The sequence below is a fragment of the Hipposideros armiger genome, unplaced genomic scaffold (assembly GCF_001890085.2).
Source record: "Hipposideros armiger isolate ML-2016 unplaced genomic scaffold, ASM189008v1 scaffold_293, whole genome shotgun sequence".
NCBI classification, from domain to species: Eukaryota; Metazoa; Chordata; class Mammalia; order Chiroptera; family Hipposideridae; genus Hipposideros; species Hipposideros armiger.
The window spans coordinates 173,917-188,012 of NW_017731643.1; the positions used below are offsets into that span (position 1 = coordinate 173,917).

A 14,096-nucleotide genomic window follows, 5' to 3' on the forward strand; every position below is an offset into this window, starting at 1 on the left:
AGCGGAGGATAATGGTTTGCACAACTATACATGCAATCCAACATTACAATCTGTATTGTCGGTCTTCAACAATTCTGATGGGTATGAATACCGTATCTAGCTTGCATTTTCCTGATTACTAATAAGATTCAGGACTTTTTCACGTTTTAATGGCTATCTGGATATCTTCTTTTATGAGTAACTGCTTAATTAAATCTCTTGCCCATTTTTCTACTGAGTCGTCCATCTTTTTTTTTTATTGCTTTGTAGGAGTCCTTTATATATTCTGGATATAATCCCACTGTTGGCTATCTGTGTTGTAAATATCGTCTCCCTTTTTGTTGCTTGCCTTTTCACTCTCTAATGGTGTCTTTTGATGAACAGAGCTCTTAACTTTTTTTTTTTTTTTTAGCTGAGCCATCCTGCTACCTGTTGGCAGCTCAGCGGCTGCTCAGCTCGGGCTGGACTCGAACCGCTGTTGCTCAGAGCTCAAACTCTTGAGCGAGCTCTTAACCAACTGAGCCACTCGGCCAGCCCCAGAGCTCTTTACTTTTATTCATTCCAATTTCAGTCCAAATTAGCAACCCTTTCCTTCACAGTTAATGTTTTTGTAACCTGTTTAAGAAATGTTTCTCAATCCCAAGGTCATGAAAATATCCCAGATTACTTTATAAAAGCCTTATTGTTATAACTTTCATACATCTCCAATCCAACTGGAATTGATTTATGCCTCTGGTGTGAAATAAGGTTAAAGTTTCATTTTGTTTCAATATTACTGTTCAACTGATCCAGTCCTACTTATTAACTGTGCGGCAGGTTTGCCTTTTCCATAACTCAAGTGGCTGAATGGCTTTATTTTGTTCTACTGGTCAATATGCTGTCTTGGGGTCAATGTCACAGTGTCTTTCTTATTGTGGCTTTACATTAAGTCTTTATAGCCACCAGAGTATGTCCTCCTGCTTTGTTCTTCAATATTGTTTTGATTATTCTCAGTCCTTTGTGTGCGGAGACAATTTTATACTCTGGTTATCAATTTTGTGTTATTGATCCAACCTGCCAGTCTCTGCTTTTAACTGGAGTGTTCATTTACATTTAATGTAAATTATATATAAATGTGAGTCTAAATCTACCATACCTTCTTTATTGCTCTCCCCTCTATTATCTTACTGTTAAAATTTTTTCACTGTTTTAGTGGTTGCCCCCTAGAGATGACAACAGGCATCTCAAACTTATCAAAGACAAATAAAAACTAGTATTTTTACCTTTCCCTCAACAATACAAGGATCTTACAAACACTCCAATAGCACCCCCTTTGTCCCATGCCCATCTCAGGACTCCTTTGCTATTTTTATTGGTTATTTTAATTCTATGTATATTAGATAGTGTATAAAACACTATTACATATCACGGTACAGTCGATGATCATCTGAGATCAATGTTTATGCTTCTATTGCTTTTTATTCTTCTGCTCTCTTCCAGCTTCTGCTGGGACCATTTTTGATCTTAAAACATTTCTTTCGATGCAGATCTCCTGGTGATGAATTATCTTCATTTTTCATTTGTCTGAAAACATCTTTACTTCACTTTCATATTTGAAAGATATTTTTATCAGGTATAAAATTTTAAGGAGTCATTTATTTTCTTACAATACTTTGAAGTCCACTGCCTTCTAGCTCGTTATTTCTATTGAAAAGTCAGCTGACAATTTGTTGTTCCTTCTTTAAAATCATCTTTTTTCATCTGACTGCTCTCAAGAGCTTCACCTTGTATTTTGTTTACAGTGATTTTTTTATTATGATGGGTTTATATATGGTTTTCTTTGTATTTATCCCACTTAAGGTTTACGGCATTTCTAACTTGATATTTTTTCATCACTTTTGAAAATTCTTGTTCATTATCTCTTCAATTATTGTTCAGCCCCATTCTCTCCTCTCCTCTGGGACTGATTACACATACATTATATACTTTTTTACTACATTGCCTATGTCTTTAAGCTTTTTAAATACCTACATTTCTCTCTCTCGGAATATCTTAGCTTCACTCTGAATATTCTTTTCTGACCTATATTCCAGTTTACTAACTCTTTTTAGCTGCTTCTAATTTGTTGTAAAACCCATCACTGAGTTGTTAACAGCAGTTATCTTATTTTTTCATTCTAAAATTTCCATTTAGTTCTTTTTTTCTAGAATCTAGTCCTCTGCTGAAATTCTCAATCTTTTATTTCCTTGATTATTTTATTATTATTTCCATATATATACTATTTCCATGGTTATTTTAAAGTCAATTTCTGATCATTGTATTAACTGGATTCCCAGTGGATCTGTTCTAATGCTGTTCCTGTTGTCTCCTTGTATGCCTGGGTATTTTGACTGAGTGCCAGACATTGTGTATGGACCATTGTATGGAAATTTTGAAGACTACAATGATGTTATATATTTCCAGGGAAAATTTACATTTGCTTCTGGCAAACAGCAAGGAAAACTAACAATCTCAAATCACTTTAATCCAAAAGTGATTGAAATTAGAGGCTGGGTTTCAGTTCCTACAAAGGCCAGACTAATTCTGAGTCAAACTTCTCCCAAGGGAATGGGGCTTCGGGGTACCAAGTCATCACCTGGGGGATGACCAAGACAACACTCTTTCATTAGCAGGCTCTAACTAAAAAAAAGGGACATTTTTGTTCTACTAGTCCCATGAGTCTCCTCAAAATCTGCTCAGCTGCTCCATCTCCTCTTTCAAAACTGACACATGCCTCTAGTAAAGAGAGGTCCAAAGCTTGGGTTCACGTCTCTGGTTCATTCTTTCAGATCATAACTGAAACAACTCATAGTCCTTTCCTTACGTGCTTAACAAACATTCAAATAAATGGTGCGTGATTTTTCTTTAATGGCTCTTTACCACAAAAAGATTAAATGTTGTTTAATAAGTTATAACAACATGTTTCCACTTAGGGGGAAAAAAAAGTGAAAATCGTTAAGAAATGTAACAAGGTACTGTGGAATGACAGGAAACCAATTTTTATTAGATATCTCGGTAAGTACATCATTGTTTTTGTTAATGTAGTATCTTTATAAAATTATATTTTCTAATTGTTTATTGCTAGTTATACAAAAATGCCACTGACTTTTATATACTAATCTTGTATCCAGCAACCTTACTGAACAATCTTTATTAGTTCTATTATTTTATCTGCAGCTACTCGGGATTTTTTTATGTAGACAATTATATCATGAGTGAATAAAATCAACTATGTTTCTTTCTTTTCAATCCTTATAGATTCTATTTCTTCATCTTCGTATCACTTAGGTTACCTCCTCTGCAATGCTAAATAAAGTAATTAAAGCTGAAATCCCCAACTTATTCCTGAGTTTGATGGAAATCTGCCCAACACCATACTGTCCTGTAAGATGTCTGCTGTATGTTTGTATTACTCATCCTTATCAACTTAAGAAAATTCATTTTTATGCCAAACGTGCTGAAAATTTTAGGTACAGATTTTACTTTTATCAAAAGCTTTTCCTAAATTTCTTGTTTCTTGTAGGTTTCTCCTGGTAAACTACATTACTAAGTTATCTAATGTTAAACTATCCTTATACTACTGAGATAAAAAGAGATAAAGCCCATTTGGTCAGAGGTGGTCTTTTTCTTTTTTTCATGTACCCTGCTGCATTTGGTCTGCTAATATCTTATTGATGACTTCTATATCTCTGTCAATGTTCACAATTGAGTCTGGCTTACAATTTTCCTCTCTCAAACTGTTCTATGTTTTAATTTTATTTATTTATTTATTTTTTTAGCTGAGCCATCAGCTCAGCGGCAGCTCAGCTTGGGCCGGGCATCAAACCGCTGCTGCTCAGAGCTCACACTCTTGAGCGGTGTTCTATGTTTTACATATCAAAATTATACTAGCCTCATAAAATACTACTCTTTAAAACAGTTTGCATTAAAAAGGTAGTATTTTGAAGACTTCTAGATTTTCTTTTTAACGCTCTGAACTCCATTTTTTTAAATTTGGCTATAGATAAACTATTGATATATTTTATGATTGTAGATCTATTATATTTTTCTACTTTCTACCAGCTTGGGTAAATTATATTTTTCTACAAAATGGCTTATTTATCGGCATAAAAGAGTTCATATTACCTTATAGTAATTTATTGCTTTACTATAACTATAATGATACTCTTCCAATGCTAATGCTGTTTATTTGTAACTTTATTGTTTGATTCTGCCAATTTTTCTACTCAGCAGAGAAGCGTTTGTGTTAATAATTTCTATTTATTTTTATTTAATTAATGTCTTCTTTTATTTTTAGTATTTCCTTCTGCTTTCTTTAAGTTAAGCTCATTATATGCCCTTAAGGTGTGTCCATCTAAGGACAGCTTAGACGTCCCACAGATTTCTCTAAGTAATACCTTGTCACTCAGGTCTAAGTACATTCTTATTTTCTAAACATTTTCTAATCTTCATAACGAGTTCATCTTAGCATCATGAATTATTTAGAAGTGCTTTCAAATTTCCACATATTTTTTAAAATACTCCATTTGTCAAAAGCTAGAAGCCATAGGATAGTTTACTTCTCTTAATAAAAATGTCAGTGTTTCACATGGAAATTTCCAGACTTGGACAGATTTCTTTCTACTTGTTTTTAAAGATTCATTCTTTTTTGCCGCCACTGAAGATACTTTTAGGACTGTTCGTTAGTACAATGGACATTTTCCCCCATAGAGACTATTTTGACTACCATTTTACAGCACTACCTTATTTTACTGAATATGCCAAGTCCTTTTGTGACACCGGACGACTAAGAATCTCTCAGACCCTTACCTGATGGTCCTGAATCTTCCTGCCCACCACTCGAAACGTGTTGTTGCCTGTGTGGTGATAGATATGAACTCTGCTGAACCCAGTTGAGCCACCAGCTGGCACCCACTTCTTATTGGCATCATCATAAACCATCACAGCAGCTCTTGCCTGGCAGATACTCTGTTCACTGTTTTAAAAAAAAGAAAAAAAAAAAAGAGCAAACTTAAGATATTTAAAATATGCTGTTTCCCACATAGTCATATAAATCAGAGGTAGCCAACCTAGCAGTCAGTCGACACTTAGTGCTTTACTGGGTGTAGAAACAACACTGAACTAGAAAGGCTTCCTACCCTTATGGGTACAGGTTCCTGGGGAAGGTGGATAAAAAAGAAAATGAAGAGTGACAAGGGACGAGACGGAGGCCAGGACCCACAAAAAGCATCACACAAGCAACACAAAACATGTTTTCTTCTAAATGTGCACACCTGGTACAACTGAATACAACTACAAGTATAAATCAATCACCATCTGTTTAATCATATGTATGTTTATGATATTAGTGACCTGTTTCTGATTCCCCTCTTTACTGATATTTTTACCATCAGGCTTGCTGCAAGGTCTGTAGCAAATTCTGATAAGCTCTCTCTGCCCCTTGAGATACGGAGTGGTTACTAACAACCAAGGGATGGCTATGTGACTAGGTCTTTGATTCCACTGGGGCAAGATAACACCCTGTATTTCAAATCTCCTCACTTAAAAATGAACAAGTAAGATGAGATGCTTTCTAGGGATCCTTTTAGATTTTAATGCTAACCTTCACAGATAAATATTAAAGAAAAGAGCAATTTCATGATAATATCTCTAAGTCTCAGCTTCACCTCAATTATTTGTTACCAAACAAGACTGAGATACATGAATAAAATGAGGGGAAATTATTTTATATTAAGCACCAGCTTCATCTTTCAAAAATTCTATAATCCTACTGGGGGGAAAAAGACTGATTTGAATTTTACTTTATTTCATATCGCATTTTATTTTATTTTTTAAATCAAATACCGAAAGTGAGCCACAGAAGGAAACAGGTACATGAACTCTAAGCTGGCTACTGGCCCAATTAAAATAACTCAATCCCCACAGAGGAGCCATCTCTGATGTTTAAGCCATAGTTAACGGAGACGCTGCTCAGTAGCTCATCCAACCCCATCTTTAATGAAAGCATTGCTCCATCCCACCCATTTTAGCCTCAAAGATTTTAAACAGTAAACCATGTGGGTTCTTTACCAATATCCTCAGAAACAAAAAGTAACTTTCATGGCCTTCCCTCTTACTCACACGTCTGCCTTTTGTCTCAACAGTGTATGCATATATGTGTTTTACTCAACTTGTCATATGACTTGATGACAGAAGAGCCATGGGGAACCTTAAGAGATCACAGTACTGAGCAATTACATTGCTGCAAAACAGTGGGGTTATCATTGTTTATAATTTTCCATTAGAGAAATTTTACAAAAACTCACTTGTACCAATATTTGAGCACCACAAACACTGAGATAAACCCAGTGGTAGTCTAAATTTTTATGCTTCACTGAAATTTTTTAGTAAAATAGTTCTGGAAATAAAAACAAGCCAATGACTAAAGCTTGAATTATTTTTAAAAGCTTGATTAAAGAGCATTTGTCAGCACAGCAGTTGAAATCACAACAGAAATACCTAACTGACAATATTTCCATAACCCTATAGAAAGATTACATGAAACAAGCTAAAGCAAAGTGCCTCTTACAGCACGCAATCCAAGAAACAAATTTACTGCTAACTGTAAGTAACAACTCAATAAACAAATCTGTAAATTAATAAAGAACAGTCTTTTCCAGTTTTCAAAAATATTTTTGGACATACACTATGATTCCCATGGTTCAAGAAATAATGTCTCTCTTCAAGAAAGTCCCAGTGGGATCATACGAGCTAAAGTAACAGCTAAACCCCTATTTTGTACATTAGGTCATTCCATGCCTTAAAAAGAAAAGTTTAAAAAAATATACAGGAAATCTAACACCAGGAGACTTAGATAGACTATCCCAACTTCTTCCTCCACCTTTTTGTTCCCTGTTGCTATAATAGTGGGTTGTTGCTAGAGACATTCTAAATATTGAAGCACATAGTTAACTGAATAGCTTTGACTAGTGCTTAATATACAAACCACTTAGTCAACAATCAAATAAATGTCTGGTCATTTCAGTGTCCCTGGGAAAGCTGTTACCATAGAAACAAAGACATCTCCAAGTGAACATAATCAAAGTAGCCAAGAAAGGCCCAAACTGCAAAAATTAGTTGATTAGTTTTCTAATGAAGATGAAAAGAAATCTTCAAGGTAAGATGTTAAGGATACAAATCCAACTCTAAACAAAACCAAGCAGCTGCAGGAGGACCCAAGGTTAAAGAGAAAGAAAACTAAGATGTGAGCATGAGCTGAGATATTGTTGGAGAAGTAGCAACAGCCACGAGAGTATGTGGCAAGCTGTGAAGGGGTAGACAGGTTAGGCCTGAATAACTCTGTAATCCTAGAAGACATCGGGTACTCAGAGAAGCCACATCAAGGCCCAGCCAGGCGGACATGGCACTGATTGCTGGGGATCTTAGTGACAAGTTCAAGTCCGTTCCTTTCCATAACACATGAAGACCTTTGCTTGCTAGACACAGACGTCCTGTGGTACAATAAGAAATACCTGGTTCTGGTATTTGTCTGGTTCTGGCACAGAGCTCCTACACCCTTTGGCATCTCCTAAGCTGTAAGAGTGTCTTTGCCATGCTAATGAGAGGACTGAGGCTTCAGGATGGGAACTGGTTGCCAGAAATACCAAGCCATGATGAGAGGGTTGAAATTTCCAGTCCGTCCCTACAGCCCCCACCTCCTGGAAGGGAAGAAGGGCCAGAAATTGGGTTCGCTCACCAATGGCCAATGAGTTCATCAAACATGTCTCTGTAACGAAACCTCCATAAAAACACCCAAACAAGTTCACATCGAGATGCTGGTTGGGTGGCATGCCTGCCCAGAGAGGGCATGGAAGCTCTGCGCCCAACCTATACCTTGCCCTATGCAACTCTTCCATCTGGCTGTGCCTGAGTTGTACCCTTTATGTACTTACTATGTAATAGTACTTTCCTAAGCTCTGGGAGTCGTTCTAGCAAATTATAGAAAGGGGGTCGTGGGAACCCCTGAATTTGCAGGCAGCCAGGCATAAGTGTGGGTAGCCTAAGTACCCCTCTGTCAGCTGGCATCTGAAGTGAGGGCAGTCTTGTGGGATTGAGCCCCATAACCTGTGGGGTCAGTACTAACTCCAGATAGCGTCACCATTGGATTGAATCGGTGGACACCCATTTGGTGCGGAAAAATAGGAGAATTGGTTGTTGATGTGAGAAAATTACTCAGTATACCAACTCTAATTACAGGTGTGCACAAATAAGCCAGTGGTATCCAATGTGGGATTTCATGGACGTATAAACTTCAACAGCAGATTCGATAAATCAGTATAGAACTGGTTGACAATATTTTGGCCGACTTGCCAGGTAGGATATCGGGGATAGGGGAGGGATCACCATAACTTATTAAAATAAGGGTATTTTGGAACTTCAATATCTCAAAAGAATGTAATGTAATATACTGTAAATGTAATAACTAGCTTTCTACACAATTCCCTCCATTGTCCATGTTTTTTTCATTTCTCCCTGGTCCAGTGAAATACTTATAGGGTCTGCTTTACAGTATGCTGGCCTTAATCACAACAGAACTGCCTATATGTTGTGTGTATACAAGCAATAGAGCAGCGATAGGGACAACGCAGAGGTTTTTCTGATAGAGATTTCCAGCTTCCTCTAGGAGGATTTTCAGCTGAGAAAGTCAACGAGTGAATTTCTGAAATGCTGTTCATTCTGAAATTGTACACATATGTGCAGTTTTTCAGGGAAAAGTCACAAGGAAAAAAGGCAAGATTTAAGAACCACAGCTACCAAAAGTCAAAAAGGAAAAAAAAAGAAAAGAAAAGAATCTAAAGAAGCACAGGAAAAAAGACAAAAATTGTGTAATATTTTTTTAATTAAAGTTTATTGGGGTGACAATGGTTAGTAAAGTTAATAGGTTTCAGGTCTACAATTCTTTATACTATCGTTCTATCTGCACTATACCAAAACTCAAAATGAACACCTAATCAAAGCCTTCAACATTCTAAAGGAACTACACAAAAGATTAAATCAGTAAATTACTAAATTAGTTTTGTGAAGATCAGGCACTAAATCAGTTATAAACAAAAGTTTCATTTTATGACCAAACGCAGTTGGTATATATAGACAATATAATCTACATGCATCTTCCTGATGTTAACTTTGATATTTTAAATAAAACATGCCATTAGAAGGCTAGAGACAGCTGGTTTTTTAAAAGGTATAAAAAACCATGACGCTATGTTACAATTTTGTGACTTTATCAAGTAATTCATCTCTGAATATAGTCAAATTTTGTATATATGATCATAGAGGATGCTTGCCAAATTCTATTCTCATAGGTACCAGTGCATGAAATACTTCCTGGTATTTAAGCAGACTAAGGACTGTTTGGCTATTCTGCTATATGCTGTTTATTGAGGTTGTAATAAAGCCAACTCTTTGAAAACAGCAACTTCCTTTCAAAGACACCACTCATTAGTCATTATTTGACAAAGAAAGTGTGAATATAACAGTGTCTGGCAAATAGTAGGCATTCTTTAAATGCTTGTTTAGTACATAATTTCATCTAACGAAACCTTACTTATCAAGAACTGGATCAAATACCATTTCTCGGTTAAGTCTTTCTGGGGTCCCCAAAGCCAGAAAACTACCCCCTCCTGCTTCCTGACAGGATTCATTAACCTTCAACAAGGATGTCTCTCTGGGGAGGTAATATCTGAACCACAGGCAAGAGTTGAGATTTTACTTCAAGTGCACTGGGAAGCACTTGATGGCTTTAAGANCCACAAAATACACACGAGTTTATTCACATGACCACATCACTTTTGTAACTGAGGTCAGATAAGAAAGATGCTCTTAGATTTCCTTATGGAACTGTTGCTAAGCATTATACACATTATCAAACTCACCGATACAGGGATTATAGTTTTGGCTTTCCCCCTCACACAGCCTGTAATTCAACAGGGCTTCAAATTTCTTTCTGAGAGCTTAACATCAGTACTAGATTCTACGGGGCAGAATGGGTATCTTTAGAGGCACCAGAGCTGGGAGTTTACAAGTGGAGAATCTAGAGTTAGACTTGAGTGAATTTCAACTCCCGCGCTGCCGTTTCCATGCACACATCCATGTGATCTTAAACAAGTTGTTATTTAGCCTCCTTAAGCCCTGGTTTCCTGACATCTAAAGTGGAATAATAATAAGAATAGTACCTACATCATGGAACTGTGTTGAGAATAAAACCAGGAACATAAAGCACTTCAAGTATGTGGCACATGATGGGCACTCAATAATGTTGGCCATTATTAGCAACAGCGATTTGGGAAACAAAGTTCCAGGATCACAAGTGAGTGCAACATGACCAAGCAACTACAGGGCACCCTTAACATTTGATGTGGACAACAACCTAAAGATCCCTGGCATACATGGCGTCACCCCCTGACCGCTGTAAGAATCGGAACGTGCCACTCTGCCAGCCTGGGGTGTGACAGTGAGCTCGATCACCTCCCCATCACCTGCACGCCAACGGGGCTTTCTTCCTTTCCGTTCATCCCTAGGTATCCAATTTACCTGGTAGCTATTATAGGCTACAGTGGTTATTTATGGACCTGGGAATGCATAATGGCCTTGCAACGTCACAAGTACCTGCTGCAAATGGTTATTGCTCAGCACATCTCTATGGGACTGGAATACAATTCTAACTTCTTGTTTCAATTTAACTGCTACTACATGTAACTTAATAAGGATCGTGGACTCCTCAAGTCCTCAGAAGTTGCTTTTTGTTCATTTTTAATATGTCAATGAAAAATCAACTTAAAGTAAAATATATATGAATGTGACATTCCGGTATGTTGGATACTTAGTCAAACTAAATCAATTATAAACTGATACTTCTCATACTTAAAAATAACCACTTGAGGAAAGCCTGGTTTTCCTATTATCCTAAAGGAAACCCTTAATTTTCCAAGAGTATTTCTTGGACATTCACGATTCCAGACCAGATATATTTATATAGTTTGGCAACTATAGTCAACAGTCACCAGCTGCCAACTCCGGCTCAAAACTACTTTATAAGTTGTGAAATTCTGTCCTGACTGTCTGTCCACTACAGCTGGGGATGCATATTTCTCTCCTCTTTCTCCATATATAGTTCCACACAGACTAAGAACTCAGCCCCTAAATATGACATACCAGGCCCCCCTTGGCACAAATCAGCTAAATCACATAAGGTCAGCATACTTTAGTTCTGAGGGCTAGACTACGATGACTGCCATAAAACACAAATTCCAGGGAAAGTATCTGAAGATTGCATGAGATGGCACACATACCCTCAAGGAGTCCAGGAGCCCTGAAAAGCCAACAGCAAACAAATTTCTTGGAAGTTTCATGTTTCCCATTAAAATTGAATGCATATTTTGCAATTCACTCCATGATACAGCCTGTTTTAATATGATGTTCTCCCCCAAATACCTTCCAGTAAAATTGATAATGCAGGTTAGATACACCACATTTGTCTTGTGGTCCATTCCATACTCAGGGACACCACAGCATGTCTGAAGGGGTGCACAGGTATCCCCGCAGTATGAAAAGAGTGAAGTACCAGAGAGTACTGAAAGTGCTACAAGAAGAAGCCTGAATTTCAAAGTGAACACCAAGCATTCGGAGGTGGGAGAACACGTATGTATACATGGGAAGTCAGTAGTCACGCGACTGTCACTGATAAGAGAATAAGTGTGATGAAAGCTACGAGTGATTTAGGAATCGCGGGCATATGATGTTTTGTTCACACACTTTGGCAGTGCATTCAGAAAGTAATTATAGCACAGCATAATCAAAGCGAATTACTGGCCGTCATCTGAAAAGCAGCGGCCCACTTTTATCATTTATCCCCAGCCAAATACAAACTGCATGATATTCGAGAAATTTTGGAATTTCTTGTTCTGTATTTCTACAAAATGTTCAAACAAGGTAAAATGGTAATTATTGGGGTTTCTTTTAAGCCGCTTGACTAGAAGGACTTAGTGCTATGATTTTCTCATAATATCAGCAAAGTGAAGTTGTTAGCAATCAATGGTGTTTACAGAGAAGACAGTTTGCTGGGCCTTGAGAGTACACCCATTACTCTTACATGGGACCAGCTGTAAAAATTCTCTTTTCAATCTACCTTAGGAAGAAGCTGAAATGAGTGTAGATCCAATAGAAGATGTGGTGAGGCTAGAAATGCAGGATTACATTGTTTCTCTGGCTCACTGCTAGATTCAAAGTTTAAGGGTAATGGTTTTCTGTTTTTGCTTTTGTTTTTTTAGCTGAGCCATCCTGCCACCTGTTGGCAGCTCAGCGGCTGCACAGCTCGGGCCGGGCATCGAACCGCTGTTGCTCAGAGCTCAAACTCTTGAGCGAGCTCTTAACCAACTGAGCCACTCTGCCGGCCCCAAGACTTATATTTTTAAAAGATGACTCTAGCTACCACGTAGAGAAGGGATTCAGGAAAGTGGCATGGAAATCAAGGATGGGAGCATGAAGACCAGTGCAAGATGTACACATGGTGAAACTTGAACCTAACTAGAAACGTAGGATAGGGGAGCGTATATGTTGGAAGTATAGCACACAGGATAGGCTGGGACACAGATGAAGGGGAAGAGAAAAAGGCAGGAGAAAAACTATGGATGTCACCTAGCATTTTACTGACACTCCTAAAGTAGTATGTGGCATGCTGTAAAGTATAACACTGTTGAAAGTCACGGTCCCAATTCATTTATTTTTACATACACATAAATATGTCTTCACCATCTTTGGAAAAGGAGTGTCATTCATCTTCGAATCCTCAGCATGCAACATGGAGCCTTGTCTGTGACAAGTTACCAAGGTCTGTGCATAACCTCTATTATCTTACCAACACTCGGAGAGTTTACCCTGAGACAGAGAATCAGCATCTTGTCTGTTAGGATACCAAGTCATTCTACGAAGTAAGATGTCAGTTATTCAGAAGATAGAACATTAAAGAAGGAATTACACAAAAAAGTTGAGAATTTTAAGGAGAGATTTCCATCTTATTCTCTGATGTCAAATTTTTTTGCTCAAGCCTGCAATGTTATCACATTTCAAGCATTAAAGAGGCTGAGAATAAACACAATGTTAGATTTCAACTCAATTCCACAAGTACTGTTCACACCTATATATATTTCACAGCTCCTAGAGAAACTGAGCTAGGCCACCTCAGTGTAAAGGATTATGTACTTGATCGGGTATAATAAACATGTATTTTCCTCAAACAGGAAAGTAAAAAATGAACATCACGTCCTGTATTATGTTGAGCACTAGAAAAGTCATGAAGAGAGTGTTTTCTCCCAGGTCACCACCCTGGTCTCCAGTCACCCTGCAAACCTTGGGGTCACTCCAGATTCCTCCCTGCCCTGTACCCCGCCACACGCTCAGTCACCAGGGCCTGTCAATTCTACTTCCTAAAGACTTCGAATGCATCAATTCCTTTTGCTTACAAAGCTCAAAAGCTTTCATTTGGGCCCTCCTTAGTGTCTCAACTGGATTAGTTCAATAATCTTCTAACTGGTATTTCTATGTAATTTTACTCCCTCCTCCCAATGCTGCCAGAGGGGTATTTTTCTAATAGATCAAATCTAATCCCGTCACTCTTCTGGTTAATGAAAACACTCCAAAGACTCATTTCAGGGCAAACTCTGGCTTCACAGCGTGGCATACAAGTTCCACCATGATGTGGCCTCTGTCTTTGACATTCATTCTTTCCTTCAAATACTTGGAGCATGTAATGTGTGTCAGACACCATATTCCCCCATCCTACTACCAGGGGCACATCAACGTACCAAACAGTTCAAAACTCCAACACCACAGCAATAGCAATTATGCCACACTGGTCCATATAGCCACACCTTTGCACGTGCCTCTCCCTCTCCCTCTCCCTGACCTAACCGCACATTTCCTTCCCAAAATACCTTCTGCCTAATACTGTCTTTCAAAATAGAGACACAAGTGTCACATCCTCTTGAAAGCTTTTCCCCTCCCCACCAAAACCGGGACTCATTCTGTGCTCTCACAATATACATCTCTGCATAATATCTCTC

The 14,096-nt window shown here is 37.9% G+C and overlaps 1 protein-coding gene across 7 annotated transcripts in view; it reads right to left on the reverse strand.

Moving 5' to 3' along the window:
• The window catches only part of ENAH (ENAH actin regulator), a 124,146-nt gene that overhangs the window by 53,778 nt on the left and 56,272 nt on the right, over positions 1 to 14,096 (reverse strand). For all 7 annotated transcript variants that reach the window (XM_019659055.1, XM_019659054.1, XM_019659052.1 and 4 more), the window contains exon 2: positions 4,807 to 4,972. In XM_019659055.1, the coding sequence (XP_019514600.1) occupies positions 4,807 to 4,972 (166 nt within the window). The remainder of the gene's footprint in view (positions 1 to 4,806; positions 4,973 to 14,096) is intronic.